At 41.4% G+C, this 25,296-nt stretch overlaps 1 protein-coding gene across 7 annotated transcripts in view; it reads right to left on the bottom strand.

The window, feature by feature from the left end:
• Positions 1 to 25,296, bottom strand: part of LOC114587885 (endophilin-A1) — a 277,955-nt gene that overhangs the window by 244,769 nt on the left and 7,890 nt on the right. For 6 of the 7 annotated variants that reach the window (XR_013391153.1, XM_077921448.1, XM_028712738.2 and 3 more), the window contains exons 2-3: positions 17,758 to 17,846; positions 5,712 to 5,796 (exon numbers count right to left, since the gene is read on the bottom strand). Coding sequence is in view for 6 of the 7 variants with exons in the window: in XM_077921448.1 (XP_077777574.1) it covers positions 5,712 to 5,796; positions 17,758 to 17,846 (174 nt within the window). In the remaining variant the exon portion in view is untranslated. Of the gene's footprint in view, positions 1 to 5,711; positions 5,797 to 17,757; positions 17,847 to 25,296 lie in introns of those variants that run through there. The other variant, XM_077921446.1, reaches the window with a different exon arrangement.

Genomic DNA, 25,296 nt, shown 5'->3' with positions numbered 1-25,296 from the left:
GTGTAGTCATTTTGACTTTTTTATATTGGATCAGATTGCTACTATTCCTGTTTGATGCTTTATTATGTTTTTATACATGTTGGAAGCTGCCCTGAATTATTGTTGTTGTTGTTGTTGTTGTTGTTGTTGTTGTTGTTGTTTTGGGCACAAACATTGCTGCCATTTATATGTTCCATGGTTCGCTTATTGCATTTATTGATGGAGACACATAGCTTAGCAATGGTTAGGGTCTTTTGCATAGATTAAAAATGTGCAGTTTGAACTAATCCTAAAAGGGAAAACCTTTGAAGAGGTCAGAGTCAAAGGTATGGGTAGGGCTTTATTTAGTGTTGTGTATGGGAACAGAGTGTGGGACTCAACAAAGCCAGATCCAAATTCAAACCTTTAGGCAGTCCCAAAGCTCAATGGGTGGCCTTTAGCCCATTTTACAGGTCTTCATGGGTATAAAACAGGATAACCACAGCTAACAATAACAATGCAATGGTTACAATCTGCACATATATATGTAGTATTTTCTGCTAGAGGAAAGCCAATGCCTCTCCAGAGAAACACAATTTGATGCATGCCAACATAATTTTTTTCCAAACGCCAACTTCGATTTCAACACACACACATCACTGATTTCCAGATGATTCCAGTGTAAGCAATGTGGATTAGCACCAGTTTCAAGTATGTGATTACCTGTATTAAACTAATTAACATTAACAAGCCCTGAAACCAATTCACAGAACTTAACGCCATACCACATATTACATTCCCTCCATTGGTTTTCTGATCTGTGTGCCTGCAATGATGACACATAGGCTTCGCAACTGTGCAAACGCTAAAGCTCATGATTTTGCAAGCACAGAGATTGAACTACAGCTCTTAAAAAAAAAAAAAACACCCACAAAATTAGTATTTCAAGATCTAAATATGTGTTCATTTTAAAGTTAAAAAATAAATAAAAGATGTTTCCATTTATTTATTTTGAGATTTATAACCTACTCTATCCCAAGGGCTCAGGGCAGTTTTCTGTTGAAAAATGAGAAACTGATTTTAATGATTTTGCTAACCCACATGTCAAGACGACCAAATGGCAGTTCACAAATAACAAATGCTAATTAGCTACCCAAAAGATGTAACAGAATATTCATCATGAACTGTGGGTCAGCATGCATATACAATGTAGTATTCCTAATGCTACTAGATATAACCCAATCTTCTGTACTACACCTTCGGAACAAATCTTTCCTCACCAATTGCTACAATTATAACCAATGGTTAGATGAAATTAATTTGAAAAATATTAAAACTACCAGAAATGCAGAAACTACCAGAACTAATGAAAGCCAGTTCCTACAAAGCTGCAGTTAGCATTCCAGTTCCCTACACCGGGTGACTATCATCTCAAGGAAGAACATCAGCTCAGGGGAATTAGTAAGTGAGTGCACATCCAGAGCTAATCTGAAGCATGTAAAAGAGGCATTGGAAGACACAAGATTTACCCACGCTGGAGGAATGGCAGACGCAGTTGATGGACTACATGGAATTGGCTGAAATGACTGGCAGAATCCGAGATTTGGGAGAGGAAACAATGGAAGAGGACTGGAAAAAATTTAAGGACTATTTGCAAAAACATTATAAGCTGTACGAATGTTAAGAATGTGCACGATTAGGAAATTTTAGCTTCAGCAACTTGACTTTGATGAATTGAAAATTAAGTTATAAGAAAAAAGAGGTGGAAACATGAAATAATTTTATTATGTTTATTTTAAAAAGTATAAGAATTGGGATACAGTATTTGGAATTTAGAAACACGATAACTGAAAGATACAATAAGATATGAAACAAGGTAACAAATTGCTGATATTTCTATTACAAAGAATGCAGGATTTGGAGGATGTGGGGAAGTCCAGTTGGATTGGTAAAAACATTATGGAAAGTTGGTTTTTTATATTTCTTTTTCTCTTTATTCTTTTTCTTTTTTCTTTATTCTGTATATTTCTGACTATAAGAAATGAAACTCAATAAAAATACTTATATAAAAAAAATGAAGCATGTAAAAGAGAAGATCCAAGCTGATAACATCCTCTCTTGTTTAACCTAACAATTCCTAATAAGCACCCAGTTATTATAATAATTGTTGTTTCAGCTAATGGACATGAATCCAGGAGCAGCTGACACGGTACCCTCCATATATTGTTAAATTACAACTTTTATTGTTGTCTAAGCTGGCTAGAGCTGATGAAAGCTGGGGTCCGACAACATCTGCAGAACACAACACTGGTGACCTCTGCACTACTTGCTACCAATATCATGGGTGTCTTGTTTCTCCACAAACTACTGTAACTGCTGTTCTCCCTGTCATTAGAGAGACAACGATAGTTCAGGATGTTAAGGCACAAGGTGTCACTATCTATAGTGGCTGCAGGTTGTCTCCAGGTACAACCACAGTTTTCCACCAGCAACCTATACAATTGCACCCAACCGTAGCAGCAATAGTTCTGAATCAGGGAGACCCAGATTGAGACCCCTGCTTAGCTACAAAGCTCACTAGGTGACCATGAGCCAGACACTCACCCCCTCTTTTTTCTCTTAGCCTTATCTACCTGAGAAATAATCTCAGGATAAAAACCAGGATAGTGAGCATCCTGGAAAAGAGGTGAAATGAAAATAAAAAAAGAAGACAAAGTATCTTACTGGATTTTGGTAAACCAGTGCCTCAAAGTGGGTAGGCCTAGGCTGTGTATATGGATGAGAATTAGTCAAGTGCATCTCAAACAGCCAATTGTACAGGATGCACGTGAGGCAAAAGTGACATTGCCCCATGTGGTTGACAAACAACTAGATGCACAGCTGATTAATGTAAACCTGCATTAATTGAAGAGGTCACTTGAAAGACATGATGTGGGAAAATATCCTTAGTATTTGATGGTTTCATAAACATGGTATAAGTAGAGAATAAAGACAGAAAAATCAAGATAAGCAACTCTTTTAATGGTTTTTGAGTAGATCTTCTGCTGCATCCAAGTGGCCAAGCTCAGCACTGACAGGTTTTCTGAAAGCTGAATGCTTGTAACAGACAAAAATGTACTTACTCAAAGACATATATTAGTTTTTATGTGTCCACCGCTTCTTTCACTATTGTGATCTGAAAATTATTATGTTTGTGTTTAAGGCTTATTAAGGAATTGCCTAAGGAGGAATCTAAGCCTGCAATTCTATATCTACTTTCTCAGAAGTAAATCCCATTGAACAGATTTACTTCTGTATAAACATGCTTAATCGCTATTATCTGAAACAAATACAAATAATAAATGAAAATATTGCTCCAAAACAACTGCCACCAATTAGAACTCTCCACCCACCCCAACAACCCATCCCCTCCAAACACATGCACCCCTCGTTCCAATGGCTATACACAAAAAATAAGCACACAAACGAAAATAAGAATCCACCTCCCAAACACACAACCCTAATACCCCAACAAACCAATAAACTTTATACCCAACACAAGCTCCATAAAGGTGCTTGACACAGTCTCACTGACCCACCCCTATCACAAGCAAAAGGGGGGATGGCCCGTTCTCAGACAAGGCCATCCATGCCAACTGAGACACAGGACCAACCAGCTGGGAGCCAAATGGTCCAAGCTAACAAACAACTATATAACAAACTAACTAACACCTATATAACTACATATAGGCTACTTTCTATAACCTGCCCCCCAATCTTCAGCCCACCCCTAACTCTTAACCCCCTCTTCCCCCACCCACCACACTATATGCCAGCACAACACACTAGGTTTGATAGACAATATAAGGTGAGAAACACAGGACAACCCAGACGGGTTGGCAGGGGATGATCCTATAAAATAGACATGCAAAATGTCTAGCTTAAAAGCAATTACATTAAACGTGAGGAGATTGGGAAATCCTGCCAAAAGAAAATGCATCACCTCATACGTAAACACCATGAAACTACACATTGCCTACCTGCAGGTGGTACTTAACACCACAGATATGCCCAGCAACCTCACCAAGAAGTTAGAGAGGCTGTACCTCCACAGGCACATACCTCCACATGTGGTAAAAGGTAAAGGTACCCCTGCCTGTATGGGCCAGTCTTGCCAGACTCTAGGGTTGTGCGCTCATCTCACTCTAGAGGCCAGGAGCCAGTGCTGTCCGCAGACACTTCCGGGTCACGTGGCCAGCGTGACAAGCTGCATCTGGTGAGCCAGCGCAGCACACAGAACGCCGTTTACCTTCCCGCTGGTAAGCGGTCCCTATTTATCTACTTGCACTTTGATGTGCTTTCAAACTGCTAGGTTGGCAGGCGCTGGGACCGAACGACAGGAGCGCACCCCGCCGCGGGGATTCGAACCGCCGACCAAGCGATCGGCAAGTCCTAGGGGCTGAGGTTTTACCCACAGCGCCACCCGCATCCCCCACATGTGGTAGGAATGCCCTAAAATCCAACCCTTCTGGACAGCAGTCCTACAAGAGATATGCAAAATAACTAAACAGGTACAGTGGTACCTTATGTTAAGTACTTAATTCGTTCCGGAGGTCCGTACTTAACCTGCAGCACCATTTTAGCTAATGGGGCCTCCTGTTGCCGCTACGCTGCCGGAGCACGGTTTCTGTTCTCATCCTGAAGTAAAGTTCTTAACCTGAAGCACTATTTCTGGGTTAGCGGAGTCTGTAACCTGAAGTGTATGTAACCTGAGGTACCACTGTATTAGAACTCACCCCAGAACTGGCCCTACTGAACATCTTCCCTGATCATAATGATCACTCACATTATACAGAGCTTATAACCCACCTACTCTCAGCAGCCAGAAGCCTCTTAGCCAGACACTGGAGAGACCTGTCAGGCATAAACATGGACCAAGGTATCAAACTGTATGGGAAATGGCCTAACTAGAAATGCTAATCAATAAACTGAAACTGACACGGGGACAAATACAAGAGGACACCTTCACCCAAGTATGGCACCCCATTATCACATACACAGCCCAACAAGACAACAACAGGAATCCACCAACAGCATATGAATCAATCTGGCTTACCTGACCCAACAAGCCCTCCCCCCTCACAAATGCAAAGAAACCCCACTGCAGACAACCACAGACATTCAACCACACCCTGCCCCCCAATACCTCTCACTACCAAGGAAATGTAATAAACAGATAGAAAGAGAACCTACCCAGCTGATGCTGACACAAAACCCCACATGTACACTATACAAAATAATATAAGCCTCACCACCCCACTCCACCTCTCCCCCCTCTTCTTCCCCAACCTTATACTGTACTCAACACTAATGTCTCACAACAAACGTAACTGATTTGTAAGAAAGATTATACAACCTGAAAAAAGAGACAAGGTATGTACCTTTGCAAACCAAGAAAATCTTTAATAAAAATATATTTTTAAAAACAATGACAGCTAGTTTTACAGGAGTTGTGCCTTGAAGAATTAGAGTGAAATGCTCTTGCCAACTTCATCAACTGCTACACTTTGTTCATCTCTAGGTTGAAAACTGGGAATGAAAAGTTGGAAACTGGAAACAATATTGAAATACAGTAGGGTTCAGGGAGCTGGATAAGCTCCAGGGTCCTCTAGTAGCTCTTTACACTTTAGGAAACAGAACTCAAACAATAGGGATTAAGCCAAATTAGAAGAAGCAACATTATTCTCACCTGTTAGTTTAAATATAACACTAACCTGTTCCAATGTCTGTATTTTGTCGTCTTTAACTTGCAAAATTTCTAAAACCTTCCTGTCCTTGAGTTCAGCTTTCTGCTTTTCTCTAGAAACAACAAAAATATATTGACACTTATTACTCATAATTTGCTGCTAATCATTTGAATTTTTCATGTCCTGATAATGAATGTCATTTTAAAGCATGGGAAATTAAATTATCTGAGGCTGACAGCCCTTGCAGTATTAATCATGGAACATATGGCAAGTGACAGCAAATTTTATCTGCAAACAACTAAGACAACTTTATTCTAAATGAAGCAGCATTTATGTTACCAAGACTAGATATGCTTACTTTAAAAAAAAGATATATGGAGTATCTTGCAAATGAAGTCTTTTTTATGAGCACTCCCCCGCTTCCTCATTATTGATATCAAATAAAATCTGGGTTTCATTTTAGGGATATAAAAAGAGCAACAAATTGAGGACCATCGCCATTTTCCCACTGGTAAATGCAAAAGTTATATTGTGCTAAAACCGTCAACAATTGGTAAATTCAGGGCTGAGATGTTTCGTTCCCTAATGATTTATTCTCCTCAGTCAAGTTCCAAATTGGCAACCATCCCAACCTGTGTATCATAACTTCAACTAGGATGATAATATGGGAACAGAAAGAGAAAACAAATGGTACCAGCTTCTCAGCTGCATTCATCAGGTTTGCTGGTTTACTCTTCATTTAGTTACTGCAACCTGTTTATACAGTTCTTAAACAAATCCTGCAATCAATTGTGCCTTAGGAGTTTTGATTTAGTTGTGGGTAATGTTTGGAGGAATTGTAAAAATTTCCAAATGAAGACTGGCCAGCTGGACAAAGAGCATCTCCACCTTCACAGTTGTCATTTCTCACCTCGCAGTTGCGAGGCGACAGTTTAGAAACCCAGTCCGTTCACTGATAAGAGTTGGAAAACTGTAGGAAGGGACCCAAAGGGACATCTAGCCCAACCCCCTGGGGATGCAGGAAGGGTCATCTTCTGGCTGAGGGGAAAATGTGCAAACAATGATGGGTTTTTTAGCATGAGAAGCCAAACTCTCAGTAAAGCACCAGTGACAGATTATAAAATATATATATATTCTGGAACCTGGATGACTTAGCCAGTGAGGTTCTAGTGTTTCAAGCTAAAGAAAGGGGTCATTGCTGTTCTAAAACACTGAGTTTACTCAACACATACATACTCAATATACACTACAGAAAGACTAAAACCAGACACATTTGCCTTTTATTCAGTAGATTTGGACCAGAGAGCTTTAGCAACCACATCTTTTATTCCAATAAAGATTGATATATCATCCTACACCTTTTCTTGGTTTGGTGATGTCATTGCTTTCCAAAGTATATAGCAATAGGATAAAATATTATTATTTATAAAGCACCTACAATAAGTGGAAAGAGGGCATGGAAAGAGTAAGATAATTAACTGCATTAATATGCACTGGTATACCTAGTGAACCCTGACTTAGCAACTTTTGCCATTATGAAGGGTAACTGACAACGGTGTGTTGAAAAATGAAAGGTGATCAAAGGAGCACCAAAAACTCCATCACCAGTTGGAATCTATAAGCAGACAAAAAGTAGTAAACGTGGGTACAGAATCTGTCCCTCACAGAAAAGGGAAACCAGGAGGAAAAAACTGAAAGGATGCACAAGGTGGCCAACCTTCGAAGAGGTACAGAAAAAGCATCCGCATCTGAAGAGTGTTTGTCGGTTCTTCATACAAGGCTTTATACAAGTCTGTTCCAAGCCCAACCTCTAGGGAACGATGCTGTTAAGTCCTCCTAAGCCTTACATACTTCAATGAGAAAGTTCTTTTTGTTTCTTCTTTTTAAACAACAGGTGTATAAATTTTAAGAAATAAATATTAAATAAGGGTATACTTATTATTTCTTTTGAAAGAGCATGCTATGACTAGACTAATCATTTGGGGAAATAGTGTTACATAGGAGCCATAATAAATGTGATGGTCACCGGATGAATGCCTCATTGGCTTAAATTAATAATAATCCCAGAATTGTAACTTACTGCTGCGAAGTCTCTGCCATCCTATTCCCTCTAGCTCCAATTTCTGGCCTATTTTGTCTCTTGCACACATGATCTCTCTTGCTTTCATAGCAAGCAGGAGGGTGCTGTAACCCTGGAGGGCAGCAGAGAAGCCCCCTATATGCAGCTGAGGTCTGTTGTACAAGTGGAACACCACAATTAGATATCACTCCCAGTGTGTAACAGGGGCACAAATGAGAATTCCAAGAATGTATGTACATTCCATTAAATAAAAGGGAGAAAATTAACACCTTCTTGGGGGGGGGGGTGGAGAGTTCCTTGGTAAGCAGCCTTTAGTAGAGTGGTTGCAGTACAAACTAAGTCAGAAATGTACAATCATTGTATATACTGCATAAATGCTCCAATTTTTGCATACAGTGGGTGCAAGTAGATGCTGCAGCATAAATTAAAAACCTGGTATAGAATTTTATCACCAGCTCCTCCTGGTGGTATAGGATAACTTCCAATACTCATTACAGGGAAGGTCCCAGAAGAGGCGCTAAGTAATATTGCTGTATGCTTCAAGCTACTAGCATATCATTGAACCCACTGCTACATTTTAAGTATGATAAACGGGAGGAAAGGGTGGAAGCAGAGGAAAGGCTTGCTTATAAAAGGTAAATGGCACAGTCGAAAAAAAATATGGTTGATTCAATTAATATACACTGTACATGCCTACAATACATTAAAAAGTGTTCACCCAAATAAGAAAAAAACATAATTCAGGCACTGTCAAAGAGTTGATGATGATCAATGACCGAGACAAACTCCAGTTTAGCTAATTAGAACCACTGATGAGCAATAATGATGTGAGCTAAGAATATTTGCAGACTTCTTTAGGATGAAAAATGGAGTGAAGAGAGGCTGTCAATTTGTACAAGTTTTAAGCTCCAATCACTTTTCCCACGAGTACCGCCTATTTTAAATGTTTAACAGAGCTGTATTTAACCACATGGATTTTTCACAGTCAGTTTTCACCAGCCACCGAAAGCCAAAAAAATCTGAGAAATTATACTAAACCATTAACTAACAATTTTCTATTGCATATGGCCCACGCTATATATTATACAACATGACAGGACCATATTTTCTGGGATTTGGCCCATTTTTAATGAGTTGTCAAAAATGAAATATTGGATACGACGAGGAAGCATTTAACTACGAATGAGGTGTGAAAATAGAACCTGCAGTTTCTAAAAAACCGCAAATACTTTCAAAGGTGCCCTGCTGAAGTTTATAAAATATTATCTTTTCTATAATAAATATGCAAAGCAGTGGTGTTGAAGAGAAATTATGGGCAGGAGGACAAATAGAGATCTGTGGTGGAAATCAATTAAACTTGTTCATAACATAAAGTGAAACACAGAGAAGTCAAAAGCTATGCTATTTCATATTACTGTAGCAAAAGTGTAAGTGATAAAAGACAGTGGCTACAACCCAACGAGGCGCCAACAAGTGTAGAAGGATTTGTTTGTAATTTCTCTCCAGAAGCCCCCTCTGAACTGAAAAGCTGCATTTTGAAATGCCAACACAATGTTTGGGTTTGTCAAAGGAGGATGCTGTAGAAAGGAGTATGAAGGCATAGGAGACAATTTGGCTTAGGCAAAGTGAGTGTGGTCTTGAGCAATGCCTAGATGGGTGATGGACTGGGCCCTATGCGAGCCACTCTAGGAATACAGGAAACAACCTTACGCCAAACAAGGCTTTACCTTTTGCATAGATCACAGTTTATTTAGTTGCTCGTTGCTTTTCTCACATGTACAAACAACCCCACTTTGGCAACCACAACTGCTTTGGACTGTTCCCGGCACTTCCCATTCATTTCATTGAGTCTACTCAAAACCCTGTGTTACTAGGAAACCTTCCTATTAAAATGAATGGAGGTTGTGCAGGTGAGACTTGTGAGACCATTTAAGGATACCAGAGCTCACATATACACATATGTGTTGCTTTGACTATCCTTCTCCCACCACCGTCCACAAACAGACACAAGAAACACAAGAAACCTCCCCAGTATTTCAAAAGCAGTTTACGCCATGGCAGAATCTTGCTGATGGTGCCTCCTGGTGCAGTTTACCTTGCAGAAGTGACAATATATTTCATTCTCTCCCACAGGAAATGAAGGCTAGGAGGGTCAACATTTCTCTGAACATAGGGCTTTGGAAGAAAGCCTTCAGCACTTCCTGAACAGGAAGGGTGGGGGAGACAGTGAAACTGGTTGTGTTCTCTCCATCCATAATTCCACCCCACTTCAGTGACTCTGCCAGCATGGTGGGGCTTTTGTGGCATCAGCGCCTCAGCCAGGAGGTCTCAAGTATAGGGTTGCATCTAAACCTCAATACACGTTAAGATGTGTGAAAAATGGAAAACGTGAGACTGCCAAACCAAATTTTACATGCAGTTTTTGTTTTATTTAACAACCTAGAAAGCCTAATTTGCAAAGTATTAAAATATCTGAGTCTCCATATCAATTATTTTTATAATGAAAACATTTAAAGAACATATGATCAATATAAATTACATTTTTCTAACACTGCTTAATTTAAAATTAAGTAACTGCTTAACTGATTATGTCTTTGCTCTATGCATTATTTCACTACATATTGCTTTGTCTACTAGAGAAGCTTGATTCAAGGAAACAAATTGTCTTGTACTTGTAAACTAAATGACTAAAATCAATCATGATTTTTATAGCTATGAACACAGATGACTCTTTATGCATTCCTGTACATTGTGGAGGTTATGGCTTAAAGTACTAAGCTGAACACTTTAAGTATCATATTTCTTTCTTAATTTTGAAAGCATCTTATCATATAAAATGCACAAGTTTCTTACAGTGCTCAAAATATCAGCACTTCAGAACAGACTGGTCTAACATCTGCACATCACCAGGGTTTCCCCCAAGGATTTTTAAATGATGCCTGCCTGTGCTGAATAAAGTGCTAACTTGCACCTTGCATTTCAAACTGTGTCCTGAGCAGCCATCCAGTTGGTACAACACCAGCTGAATTCCCATAGGCCACTGTTCACTCAGGCTTGACTGCAATTATCATGTCAATATTTTGTGCTCCGATATGCAGATATGCACACATGCAAGCTGCGTAATACTTTCTTCTCCATGGAATGTTGACTTATGTTCAATGTTCTGAGAATTTTTAATGAAACAGGGTATTAAACTTTCATCAGTTGTGGACAATCACAATTATTTGACCTTAGAGGCAAAGGTTATACACCTCGACACCCCACTATTCTTTTCTGCGTGCCAGCCAGTGATGGCGTGATCTGGCTAAAAACAAAATCCTTGTTTTAAAAACCTTTGCTGCTATATATTCACTTAAGAAAATATTAATCAGCTTACATTAAAGGTTTTAGAGGGAGAAAGACCAGGCATTTACATTTTGTTTTACTCCAATCCACATCTATAGCAGAATCTTATAGTTTAAATGAGCGCCCATATGCTAAGCGGTCTATGACGGTACTCTGTATGCCTTGATTAACTGAGGAAGGAAGCTGATAAATGACAAAGTTGCATTGATTGAATTACTCTGTCTATTGGCAGTATAATCAATGAGCATTGCTAAATGATTTAATGCAAACAAGTTCATTTGATATTGCCACCAGAAGATCAGATATAAATCACTTGATGTTTAAATCCTGCCATGGTGTTATATTTCCCCTCTAAATAGAACACTGAGAAGGCTGTACAGACAATGTAACACACAGCCTCAACTCAACGGGGGAAAAAATATTATGGTTTATTCCACCTTCACCAGTCTGAGCCCAACTGTTGTAGTCCATGCTGGACATAATCCACAATCCCTAGAGGAAGCTGACACTTGAAACCAACATAAATGCCCTGCTCATGAATTTAAACATGTAGTTACAAGATTGGCATTATTCCATAACAGACTGGAAACCCAACAGACCAAGTAGTTTTAAAACAGATTCTGGTTGCTTAGATCTTTACCCATATGTAAGTGAAGGAACAAAAATTTATTTTATAACTTATAACTGAAACAGAGTAAAGCTTCACACATTTCTTTAATAAACGGAAGCACATTAGATGCACAGGGCAATCTCTGCAAGCTGTCTGGATAAAGGAACTTTTTAAAAAGCAGGGTGGGGGGAACCAAGATATGAATAGCCAAAGCAGGATGTCACTGCACAACTTTAAGAATATTTGCTCTGGTATTTGGCTTAAAGATATGTAGTTAAATTCATTAAATTATTGCTCTGCCCTCAAGAGTTTTTTAGTTTTTGTTTTTTTAGAGGGGAGTTGGCCTTACATGGCAAAATCTCCATTCTGATCCAGAATAAAGAAATTTGTTACTTGGGAATATTCCGATTTAAGGCATTTGCTCACCCAAGTGACCGAAACACAGAATGAACCATGTGTAAGCCAGAGGAAGACATGTCTCCAGCAGAAGTCCATTATTAGGTCCTTTTTCATATACAACATTAAAATGGCCACTCCCAACAGGACCAATGTCATTTTATAGGAGGTTTGGAAACTTATTGGACATCATTGACCCTTGCACTCTTTGTCACTGTGGTAACTTAGGTGCATGAGTTTGCAGGATAATTCTCTGGCCTTGTCTTAAAAGTAATTTTTTTCTTCTTCAATTCATTTCAATATCACTTTCTATTTTTTAAAAAGAAAATCTCCAGGTGGTCTACAACCGACATTAAAACATCAAATAAAACAATCCAGAAAAACCACACACAAAAGAAATGCAATACAAAGTATACATTCAAAGCAACATAATTAACAGGAAACAAAAATATTATCTTAAAAAGTCAGGGTTGTTTGTTTTCACAAACATCAGGAAGAATTTTCTGATGGCAAGAGTTGTTCAACAGGGGAACAGACTCCCTTGGAAGGTGGTCACCTCTGCTTCCTTGGAGGTTCTAAAGCAGAGGTTAAATTGCCATCCATCACAGCTGCTTTAGTTGAGATTCCTGCTTTGTAGGGGGTTAGACTAGATGGCCCTCAGGCTCCCTTACAATTCTACGAAGATTCTATGAAAAGGAAGCAGAATCCCCACCCCAAGTCCTAGTAGGACCAGGGTCTGCTAGCAAAAACTATATATGTGGGCCATGCTTTCCATCTGCTTCTGATTGGAGATTTGTCACACAAGTCTAAAACTATTGCTTATAGGCACCTGGCATATCATCCGGACACCGAAATCACCTAACCACACAGCCTCCATCTTCCCAGGATTCATAAGCATTCAGACCAGCACTGCATTTGGAACTTAGTCCAGAGCTTCCACAGTGTCTTCTGATTCAGATGTTACAAAGAAGTAGAGTTGCAGGTCACCAGTGTAACCATGGCTGTGCGCTCCAAAATGTCTAGTGACAGCTCCCCAGTGTCTCCATGTAGCTGTTAAATAGCACTGGAGTGAATGCCCTGTAGACTCCCATAGCACAGTTGCCATGGGTCAATAAGCACTCCTTCCCCCAATCCTATTCTCTAGACTCAACTGTGCAAGTAGGAATGGGATGACTGTATTACAGTGTCTCTACGCACCATCCTACACAGCCAATCCAGAAGCTGCTGAGAGACCGGGTAACAGTAACAGGGTTGCATTCCAATTGGCTTTCTCCCAATGCAGCTCATTCATCCAGGCAATGGAAGCTCGTTTACTCCCCAAACCAGGCCTAAACCCAGACTGAAATGAATCTAGATAATCAGGGTCATACAGGAACACTTGCAGTCGCTCTCATAGCTGTCAACTTACAGATTTGAAAATAAGGGACCAGCAGCCTCGAAAATAAGGGATCAGCAGCCAAAATAAGAGATTTTGCTATTGTTAAGAGTTACATACATTGGTAGGATTGACAAATGCTGTCAATCCAGCATGAGGGAGTTGCAGTGCCGCAGCGGCCGCTGAAGCGCCGCCCTTCTGCGTCCCTCCCCATCCCCTCCTCTTCCTCCTCCCTCAGGCCGCCTCCTCAGCTGCCACCACCGCTGCTGCCTCCGGGCTCGCGGACGGCGTGGGCGAGAGACTCTCTCCCTCCCCCCCTCTCTCGGGCGGGGAAGGGCGGATGGAACTCCTCTCACCAGGACGACGGCGCCAGCGCACACTCTCTCTCGCAGCAGAGGACCCCGAGCCACTGCTTCCCTCCTTAGCCGGGCGAGCATGAAACCCGGGAAATTTAAGGGAGATCATCAATAAGGGACAGCAGCGGGACACGGCGCTGGGATAAGGGGGTTTCCCGCCAAATAAGGGACGGTTGACAGCTATGCGCTCTGCCACCACCTTTTGCACCATGCTCTTGTGCAGGCATAGGCAAACTCTGGCCCTCCAGATGTTTGGGACTACAACTCCCATCATCCCTGACCACTGGCCCTGTTAGCTAGGGATGGTGGGGATTGTAGTCCCAAACATCTGGAGGGCCAGAGTTTGCCTATGCCTGCTCTTGTGCTTTCGCACTGGCATCTGGGTAGCCACTGTGAGAAAAGGATGCTGGACAAGATGGGCCACTGCCCTGATCCAGCAGGCTCTTCTTCTGTTCTTACAACCATTGGGTCCAGGTGGGTCACACCACCACCTCTATAAGGGCAGCTGGCACCTCCCCATCACACAACGGCATGTTCACAACACCCTGGGCACCCTGCTCTAGCTAGCTTTAACCAGCCCAGGAAGGGCGGGTACCAGGGGAACATATGGTCAGATGGATTGCTTCAATTATCCTGTCCACTTTCTCACTTATTAAAATATGCTGGGTTTGTGGGAAAACATTGATAAAAGGTATTCAAAATAGCTTAAAAGTTAATTTCAAAACTCCGTACAGTTGGCTTGCTCCTTCTAGAAACATTTACAGAGCAACAGAAGCATTTCCAGGTTTTTACCTGATAAACACAGGTATTCAAAATTACTGATTAAGTGTTTATTTGTGCTTAATTTTATCAAAAAAAAGTTTCAAAAGGCATATGAACTAGAAATAGCATACCTTCTTTCTTTTTTTTTTTACATAATTCAGAGATCAATAGTATTTAAAGTAGTTGGAAAGTACACTAACATGGATATACTTTTACAATGGCTTGTTTGAAAATACCTGGAGGCTTTAACATATCCCAAAGGCTTTTCTCATTTGCACAGTAAAGATATTTTTTGTTTGTACCTGAATATTAAAACAGAGAATGTTGTTACAGTCACCAGATAAGAACTGCAACGAATGCTGAAAAGTGAAATCTATTTTGTATATCTCAGGAATCAACGCTACAGACAATGAGGTTCCAGTTTCATTTTGAAATTTTTAGGGCAGTTCAATCCCTATTTGGGAACATGAAAGAATTCTGAAAAGGAAAAAGTTACTTTCTTCAGTTGCAAAATATTTCCACATCAAACCAGTACAAAGGTATAATTCCCCAAATGATTTTTCAACTGCACAGCTTAATTATCATAGTCTCATAAAAATGGATATTTAAAAGTGTTGCAAATAAAAGTCTACTGAAATATTAATTGGTTAAATAAAAACAATTAGACTAAATAAAGAATGCCTAAAAAAGACAGGCCTTTTTTTGGTGGTGACTCTCTCAGGTATGGAAACATTAATATAGGGCCAAAAAAAAATCCGAATTTCATGTGGACATTAAATAATGGGGTCTGAACAGGCACAATGAGATCATGGGGTCATAGAAAATAGTTCAGTGACCCAATGTGCAGCAACTGTGAAAAGGGCTGTCAGGGAACTGCCATCGGAAGGACAGGAGGTGCAAAGGCTCACTGAGGTTGAGAGAGACGTAGCAGCTGAAGAGGGAACCAGTAGGGGGAGAGAAGGAACTCCAAGGGAAAGTGAGTCGGAGGGATGGCTCAGAGACGCTTCCAGCGAAAACAGTGGGGAGGTCTCAGGACCTCCTATAGGGACACCCACTCCTCGCCGGAAACTGTCACGCAGAGAGTCCAGAAGACGTGTTTCCGTTAAGGAGCTTTTATGTTGGAAGAGATTCCGAAAGCAACCACTTTCAGACTCTGCTAGCGACTGACGCAGCCATGCCGGAGGGGCTCCGTCACAGGCAGAGGTTTGAGAACCTGATCAAACTCTGAGGGACTTGCATTTTACGCACAAGCAGCTCATTATCCCATCACAAGGGCTAATTTGGTGCTAGAGATCATTAGGAACAAAATTGAAAACAAAAGTGACAAGGCTCATGATCGTTAGGGAGGTACAGTACGCTGGTTCAGACAATGTGCAAACCAAACCGTGGTTCAGCTCAGTGTAGTGCAGCAGAAGAGAGACCAGGGATGAGCAAAGCAGCCATAACCTCTTCTCTCAGAGCCCATACATTTGCATTAAGCTATGGTTTGGTTTAGCATGATGTGTGAAGCAAGCCAATGACTGGCCCAAATTCACCCCATAAGATTCATAGTTCAGTGGGATTTTGATCTCAAATTTCCCTAGTCCTAGTCCCACACTTTAACAACTATACCTTATTGGTTCTCATATTATTTCTTCACTCAGGAAAAAAATGACTGTATGTTTTCAACAATTAAGGTCCATATATTTAACAAGCAAGTTAGAGATTTTTTTTAAAAAAAAAATCAGTATTCCAACAAGTGGCATTCTTAAGTCATTTTAATGGTGGTGGTGGTGGTAGGGGTATTTTTATATATATATATATATATATATATATATATATATATATATATATATATATTATTTATAAATAAATATATTTATTTATTTATATATTAGGTATTTATATATCCTGCCTTGTTCCCTGATGGGAAAAACAATTATTAACAGAATTAAATTTCTCCCTCGCTCTGTATATATAATTGCTAAAATCATACTAGATGACACTTGGGATTCATTTCAAGTCTACAGTTCTATGGTATAATAATAATAATAATAATAATAATAATAATAATAATAATAATATTGTTTTAAAACCAACTTTTCTCACTTTAAAATTTTTATAACATTAACAACGTATCTATAACAAAATATCAAAAGCTGAATGCTATGGCTACAACATTTATCTGATTGATAGGCTAGCATAAATCAGGTCAAAACCTTCTGATCAACTGAAAAATTAATCAGGCAGAAGATGATAGATAGATAGATAGATAGATAGATAGATAGATAGATATAGATAGATGATAGATACACACACACATACACACACACTGCAAATGGCAAGTGTCATCAAAAAGTATTCACCCTTCGCTTACACAATAGGAGTGCTTCTTCTAAGATGAGATAGTAGAATAATGCCTGCTGTGAGAGATACATGCATCATCTTACCTTCACCCCACAACTGATTTCTGTCTTTAGACCTATTGTTGATCATATGCAAATTCAATTTAATTAATCAATCAACTAACGCTCATGAAATTTATGGACTAAGATTCCTTTAACCAAATAGCAGCCCTAAATATAACTAGGCCTGTCACCTTCAATAAGTCAGCACTGATCTCCTGAATACATGGAGAACGGAGTTATTCAACTGTATTGTAGGACATCATTTCTGCCCTCTCTGTATGGCCAGCTACCTAGGGCAAACCCTTGTGATCTTAAACAGATTCCTCATATCTGAGAAAGGAGTATGTTCAGGCCTGAATATGCAATATCTAAAATAAAGGGCACCCAGACACAGCATCCCTGCGTGCATGAGCCCAGAACTTCCTGTGTTGAACATGAAAAGTCTGAAGCAGGCTTTTACTCACATTCATTTAAATGGGACTACAACTCTCCATCCAGTGAGAGACTCTGCTTTATCAATGTCTCAAACTGTGCAGAGTTTTACCAGTATTCAAGCGAATCTAGGCAAAATCTCCTTTCCTGCTCTACATGGGAAGGTCAATGTTAATGTGCATGAGGATGAATGAACACGGGGATGTTGTGGCTGGGTCTTGCATGTGCACCCTGTCCTCACTTTTAAGCATTGCATGTTCAGGCGAACACTTGAACATGACTATAATTAAAAAAGAAAACAACACAAAGAGAAAAATAGCCCATACTCACCTTTCGACAACCATACTGACTGCTTGTGTCAGATCTGGGTTTGCGACCTGAAGACGTTTCCATAAAGACCATACAAATTCTTTATCAGCCTAATAATACAAACAGAAAATGAAAGCATGAAACATGTTGACACTACATTATAAGCCGTACAAAACCTCTACTTTACACAGGTCCCGCTTACTAAACACAATGTGTTCCTGGAAATAATTCACTGTGTGAGCATTCACATATCAAGTCCATGGTTTCCACTGATTCCTATGGGAACATTTCTAATCAAGGGTTTGTCCAATTTCCCCCTGCCCCACTCCAGTTTCTTCATCCCCATCATTTCAGTTCCCTACATCATTTGCTAAACCCATCCCACTTCTTTTAACCAGTCTATCTCCTAAGAGTCTTTTTTATTTGTATTTTTAAAAAAGAGGCATTTACAAGACTTACAAGATAGCCAGATGTAGAAAAGCTACACCTGCTGAAATTCCCTCTTAGATACAAAGGCTAAAGGTCTGTCTGCTTTTGTGGTGGGCCACCATACTCTGCCTGCCCAGCATTTCAGCTTACTCCATCCCTAACAATAAATATCATTTCTTAGAATCACAGACATCCTAAGGATCCTAAGTTCTAATGGCTGGAAACTCAGGAAGGCAAGCAACAGGGCACAGCGAGCCAGTGTGCTATAGTGGTTAAGAGCAGTGGACTTGTGATCTGGTGAACCGGGTTCGATTCCCTGCTCCTTCACATGCAGCTGCTGGGTGACCTTGGGCTAGTCACACTTCTCTGAAGTATCTCAGCCTCACTCACCTCACAGAGTGTTTGTTGTGGGGGAGGAAGGGAAGGATATCATTAGCCGCTTTGAGATTCTTTAGGGTAGTGATAAAGCGGGATATCAAATCCAAACTCTTCTTCCTCTTCTTTATATGTATAGAGGGCACGAAAAATTTGAATATCTGAACTTCGTTCCAACTGAAAATACCCAAAACGTTTGCTATTAAATATTCTTAATATTATAAGAAGCATTTGGCCTAATAGAAGTAGCAATATTAGCTTGCAATTGTTCAGAATAAAACATCGTAAAGGCTTTTCATAAAATTCCTTGCACAATTAGCCATCTTGGTAAGATGGCTCTCTAAACGGTTTTGAGAGCCAACTAATTTTTTTCTGAAGCAAGACAAAACCTCCCGTCTGAAATTGGCACAGCAGCCCAGCTCTACAGCTGTCAATGCCTGGGATATATCAATCTTCAATGTACCCAAGGACTGTTCTGTCTACTCTGCGTATGTTAACGGCACAGAGAGGTCAGCTGAGGTGTACCTTGAGCAGCTGAGAACTTATCTGTGCAGGACAGAACACAGATGTCATTCGGAAGTTCCCTCAAATTTCCTCATTAAAAATAAAATTACCCACACTACCACTGTGTGTCAGAAAGAGAAGCTGCTCACTTTGGGAATGTGTGTGCAGGCTGGAAAGAGAGATGTATAAAACATAAATATTTAGAGTGCTTTGGGAACTATATTGAAAGTGAGATGCTCTTCCCAGTGCAGCAAAGCATCTGCAATGATTGCAGGTCAGGCCTCGCACTGGAAAAGTGACAGTTATGAAAGAGAGAGACAATGGGATTGTGCTTCAGTCAAGAGTGAAAATAATTATACCTCATCATCGTCATGTTAGCAGACATATGGAAATGCAGAACAACCCAGCCTCTGATCCCTGCTACTATTGAATACGGTCGTGTCATAATAGGAACAGAGCAGATCCCTACATGCAATATTCAGACATATACCTTCCCTCCCGCCCCACAAAAAGCCCATATGCTATGAAAAGGTAAAACATCAACATTTATTTAAGACTTCAGTTTAGTACTGTAGGACTATTCAGCCCTCAGCATTTGAGCCCTGGCCTTGAAAACATTTCAGGAGATGCTCACCCTAGACACACATTTTCCACACTTCAGATAGCCGACACAAATTCTTCTCGTAAATTAAAACTGGAACACTGTACTCTTTCAGTTGGAAAGATTTTGAGTGTCAGCACCGGAATGACTCGCCTTCAGAGAACTACACACATGCATGCAACACACACACACGTTTCTGTGGTGGTCCCTATTCTGAGCGGGCCTCTTGCAAGAACAGGTAATTCTACTGTGTCGAATCACACCAAAGGAGGATGTGAGAAGAGGCCTGCTATAAGGACAAAGGCCCATCTAGTCCAGCATCCCGTCTTGCAGTGGTCAACCTGATGCCCAGAGACCTTGCAAGCAGCACATAAGTGCAGCAGCTCTCTCCCTACTTGTGCTGCCCAGCCTCTGGCAGTGGAGGCAGAACACAGGCACCATGGCTAGCAACAGCATCCTCCATGAATGTGTCTAATCTTCTTTTAAAGCCACCCAAGTCAGTGGCCATCACTGCTGTTTTTTTAAAAAAATTAATATAAAAAATTGTTGATATAAACACATACAAAATACTGTAAAAGTAATAGGTAAAGGTAAAGGTACCCCTGCCCGTACGGGCCAGTCTTGCCAGACTCTAGGGTTGTGCGCTCATCTCACTCTAGAGGCCAGGAGCCAGCGCTGTCCACAGACACTTCCGGGTCACGTGGCCAGCGTGACAAGCTGCATCTGGCGAGCCAGCGCAGCACACGGAACGCCGTTTACCTTCCCGCTAGTAAGCGGTCCCTATTTATCTACTTGCACCCGGGGGTGCTTTCGAACTGCTAGGTTGGCAGGCGCTGGGACTGAGCGACGGGAGCGCACCCCGCCGCGGGGATTCGAACCGCCGACCTTTCGATCGGCAAGTCCTAGGCACTGAGGCTTTTACCCACAGCGCCACCCGCGTCCCATAAAAGTAATAAGTGTAACCAAAATAAATGCATGCAGATAGAAAAAATAAAATGGGGTGGAACAGGGGGTTTAGTGGGCTGTTCAACTGAGTTAACATAGGGGGAAAGGCTTATACCATGTTGAATAAAAAAGATCTGCTTTTAATGAACCGTTATGGACTCTCTGTTTGTGTGTCAAATATTCTGGCAGTGCAATGTCCCATACTTGTGCTAGCCACTTCTCTTGGGAAGGAGTTGGACTTCCAATGGGAGGTCACCAACAATCCGGCTGAAGCGAGAAGCATAAATACAAGAGGTTTGTGCATGATAGGTTCCTGTTTCTCACAGGAGCAAATTCCCTAGTTTAGCTATGAATTGTGTGAAGAAGTACTTTCTTTTGCCTGTCCCAAATCTTCCAACATTTAGCTTCATTGGGTGGTACCAGGTTCCATTGTTACGAGACAGGAAGAAAAACTTCAGGTGTTTTTTCCCTTTCTCAGGAATCTGAGATGTGGCAAAATTAGCCACTGGCTGTAAGGAAGGGGGCCAGAACAGAGATGGGAAATCTTGGGTCTGCCGGCAAATGCAGCCCTCAAGCCCTCTCTCCTGCTCTTGGGATTCTCCCCAGCCAGTGGCTCAATTGACAAACCATGAGCCTTCTTCACACGCCACAAATCACAACAGCTCCCTCCCTGAATCCTTCTACCTGGCTGGAATATGTCCCTGTATTACGAAGTTCTCTCATAAAGAAGGCAAAACTTGCTGTTTTCCTTTTACAAATGCATAGTTCAATGGTGAGCAATTTATTCAGTCTCTGGAAAGCCCCTGCTCCCATTCAGAAATCCAGTACAGTGCAATTGTTACTGGTTTTTGTTACTTTGAATTTCCTGGTATGTTCTGTATTTTGTACTTTTGTACATCAAATGTTCTCTATTTTTATGTTCTGAATGCTTGCTGTAAGCCGCTTTGGGCACAGCTTATTGTAGAAAAGTGGTGTATAAGTGAAACAGACTGATCCATCCTCATTGTATACATTGCAGCAGCCTTTGGCTATAAGCAATAAACTTGACTGGCTGACTGACTGACTGACCCATCCAACTTGCCTATCTGAATGAAGAAATGGAAACGTGTGAGAAAATCTTTTAGTTTCACCTGGAATGTAGCCTACAGTACAAAGAGTCACATCAACTGATCTGTTCACTTTTGCTTCTTGCCCCACCAACCCTTCGAAGGTTCCCCTGGAGGGAATGCAGGTTCTCACCTTGGTGACGTTGGCTGCTATTTATTCACTTACTTCCAGCAGCACAAAAATCCCTCGGCCTGGCACAAAGTTTTGGAGCTACTGATCTAGACCAACTGAAAAGCACACAGAGTCATGGCTATGGTGAATAACATTCTAAAATTAAATGCAGCTCAGAAGCACACTATTCTATCAATTTCCATTATTCCTGAACACACACACACACACACACACACACACACACACACACTACTACTACTATTTTCCTACAAGAAAAATGTGAACTGTTCTGATACCCTCCCATCAATCTGGTTTCCCAGTGTGCTAATTGAGCCAGAGGCAGAATACTGTTACCTCTATTCACATAGAGACACTTCAGAAGCAGAAAGTATTATTTACATTAATATCATGCCCACACTTATTCTACTGAGGATGCCAAAGGTCTCGGGAGGCAGCCCTTACACACAAACACTCAGCCATGATCTCCCTCCAGGCCCCTTGTTTTCCTAGGCTCAAAGCATCCAGCTCCCTTCATTTTTCTTTAATTTGCAGCTGCTAAGCACGAAACCTAAGCACCAAAGCCTCCCAGGAGCAGCATGGAGACCTTCAACAAGAGCAGTCTCTTTCAGGGGCATGCAGGCAACACTCTATCCCAGAGCCAGCGTTAGTCCCAGGCACATAGCCCAAGACATACCCAAATAAACTAAAATTCCTGACCAAGTTACAGTCAATGATATTCCAAGATACGCAGGAGTGAAATCCAACTGGTGTCCTCAGGCTCACAGAAGTTATTTTCATCCAGCAAGTTATTCATTGGTTTATTCCATTTCTGTCCTAGCCTTCCTCCAGGGCAGCTCTGCTAACACTCCCTGGTGTCAGGTGTGTGTGCAGGAGCCAGGCCCTGTGACCAGGACTGGGGCCTTCCTAAGTTTGTTATGAAGAGGCAAGGCACGGACGCACAGGTGAGGCCGATTGGTAACTCACTGCACCTGGTGGCAAGAGCCGGGAAGGGATATAAGGTCAGCATTTCCCTTCAGCTCTTTGCCACAGCAACACGTTCCCTGCCTTCTTGCTCCTCGGACCCCTGCCTTCATGACTCCTTGCTTCTTGACCCTCGGCTTCATGACTCCCAGCTCTCTGACCCTCGGACCCTTGGCTTCCCAACTCCAGGCTTCTGGACTCCCGTTCCTCCTCCCACCCGGCTATCTTGCCCCTGGTCCTGACATCCCCAGCCGGGACTTCGATCGCCCGTGATCCGGACCGTGACACCTGGAACCCCCTGAAGGTTGACTGACACGGCAGCAGAGGATGGAAGGCAGTGGTGGGGCTGCAGGGGGAAATGGCAGAAAATGCCTCCCTTCCTCTTCTGTTAGTGGAGGTGTCTGCTGCATCCAAATCCTTCCATGAGTTTAAGGATACCAGCTGGAATCCACCCAAGGCACATGAGCCAAGCCCAGAACTCCATAAAAACAGAACAGCTGGATCAGACCAAATGCCTGTCTAGTCTAGTACTCACAGTACTACCACCCAGATGCCACATGCAATAGCACTCCCCCAGCGTTTGAAATTCAGCAGGCGCCAGGCACATTTTGCACCTGGATATCAGCCAATTGCAACCAAGATGCCCGGGTGCCAGGATGGGACCTGACATTTCCACCATCTGGTGGAAATTTTAGAAACTGGGATAGAAAAGCTAGGAGACAAATGGCTTCTGGGACCTGGGTTGTGGGCGCCAAAACAGACTGTCTAGTCGCCATTGGGGGGGTGGCAACACTTTTTATTTATTATTTTGATTAGCACGAATTAATATACAATTCACCTAAGTGACACATTGTTGATATCACATTTTAACAGAAATTGTTAATAAATGTTTAATCTGGTGTTTGCAATAAAAATATTGGTACCATACTTCAGTTTTCAAAACACTCTTTGTTGTTAAACTCCTTAACATAGTGTCTATCCTTAACATATACTTTGAGGCTTCAAAGCACATACATTTCAGGAATACCCGAGCGTCAGCCAGGCGCAGGAAATGGCACCCAGACTTTTTGACATGCTCGCAAATGGAGAATCTTTAGATGCAAAATGCGCCTGGCGCCCTGCTAATTTCGAACCCTGTCTGGAGGTGCATGCCTGGAGATCATTAGACCTTGTCTGTTTTCACACACGAGCAGCACATCCTGTAGAATTCTATCGGTTATATTTTATCTGCACAATCAGAACAAATTTCAGGAACCAAAAAGTTGTACTGAAAAATATGACTTGCAAGCCATCTGACCCCAAACTGGCAACTAGGCATTCCATTTTTGCAACTGCAACCCTGGTTTAAGGAGCCATTTGGCACCTATCTTGTATATCTGAGTTTCTAACATTGCGCTCTCCTGGAAATCCAGCCACGACTTTAAGATTCACTGCAAACAGGCAGGGAATTATTGGCTGCACAGAACAAATCTCCAGGGGAAGATGGAAAACTTGCAAAATCCTGGTATCCGGGCTGGCCAACTGAATCAGGCTGTATTTTGTTGCCCTTTTTCCTGACCTGATCCCAGAAAAAAGTGAGGACCAGGCTAAGGGACCATCTCAGTGTAACTTATCTTATTGATTTATTTTAACAATTTATAACCCACCTTTTCTTTTTTTAAAAAAAAAAATAGTCCAAGACAGCTCATCTAAAGCAATATTTTAAAAATAATGTTATTACAGCCAGTTCATATTGCTGCAAATCTCTTAGATCCAAGATTCAAACGTAGCATGTTAATTAAGACAGCACTACTACTATGCTTGACTGGATTACTAAACAAACAGAGCTCTTAGGACTTGATCTTGAAAAAGCACTTTCAAATGCTGCAGAATAAAGAACACTTTCAAGTATTTACTTCAGGAGAGCTAGCCAGGAATTTGGCAAACACATTGCCCCTGCAACATAGCTGCAAGGTTTGCTCAACACAGCTTGATTCCTCTTGCTTCTCACTTGCCTCACTGAGTGAAAGAAACTGATGAACATTTGAAAAAATACACCAACAATTGAAACAAGCCACCTGTGAAAGAGCTGAGAAGCACATTTCAGTTCATGTAAATCTTCCATTCTAAAGTCTATGAAGCTTCAAGTAAATGCTCAGGGCCACAAGCAAGTACATCTTTCAGACTGGTTCTTGTTAGAAAAATAGATGAGCGAGGGAGCGAGGGAGTGGAAGATATGTTCAACAAGGCTTGGGATAGTTTGTGGAGAATAAGGCTATCCATAGCTACTGACCATGATGCCTATACTTCTGAATACCAGTGGTTGGAAATCAAGCAAGGGGAGTATGCTGTTGAGCTCAGGCCCTGCTTACAGACCTCCTGTGGGCACCTTGTTGAACACCATGAGAACTTGCTGATGGACTGGGGGGGCCACAGGCTATTCTTATACAGCCACCCTCCCATTGATGCACATTCTACTCACTCGTGACTGTGTATATGCACGGCATCAGGAAATACTTCAAACCTGG

This window comes from Podarcis muralis, chromosome 17 (genome assembly GCF_964188315.1).
Source record: "Podarcis muralis chromosome 17, rPodMur119.hap1.1, whole genome shotgun sequence".
Taxonomy (NCBI): Eukaryota; Metazoa; Chordata; class Lepidosauria; order Squamata; family Lacertidae; genus Podarcis; species Podarcis muralis.
Note: the sequence above shows the minus strand (reverse complement) of the source record. Positions and strands in the feature narration are given on the sequence as shown.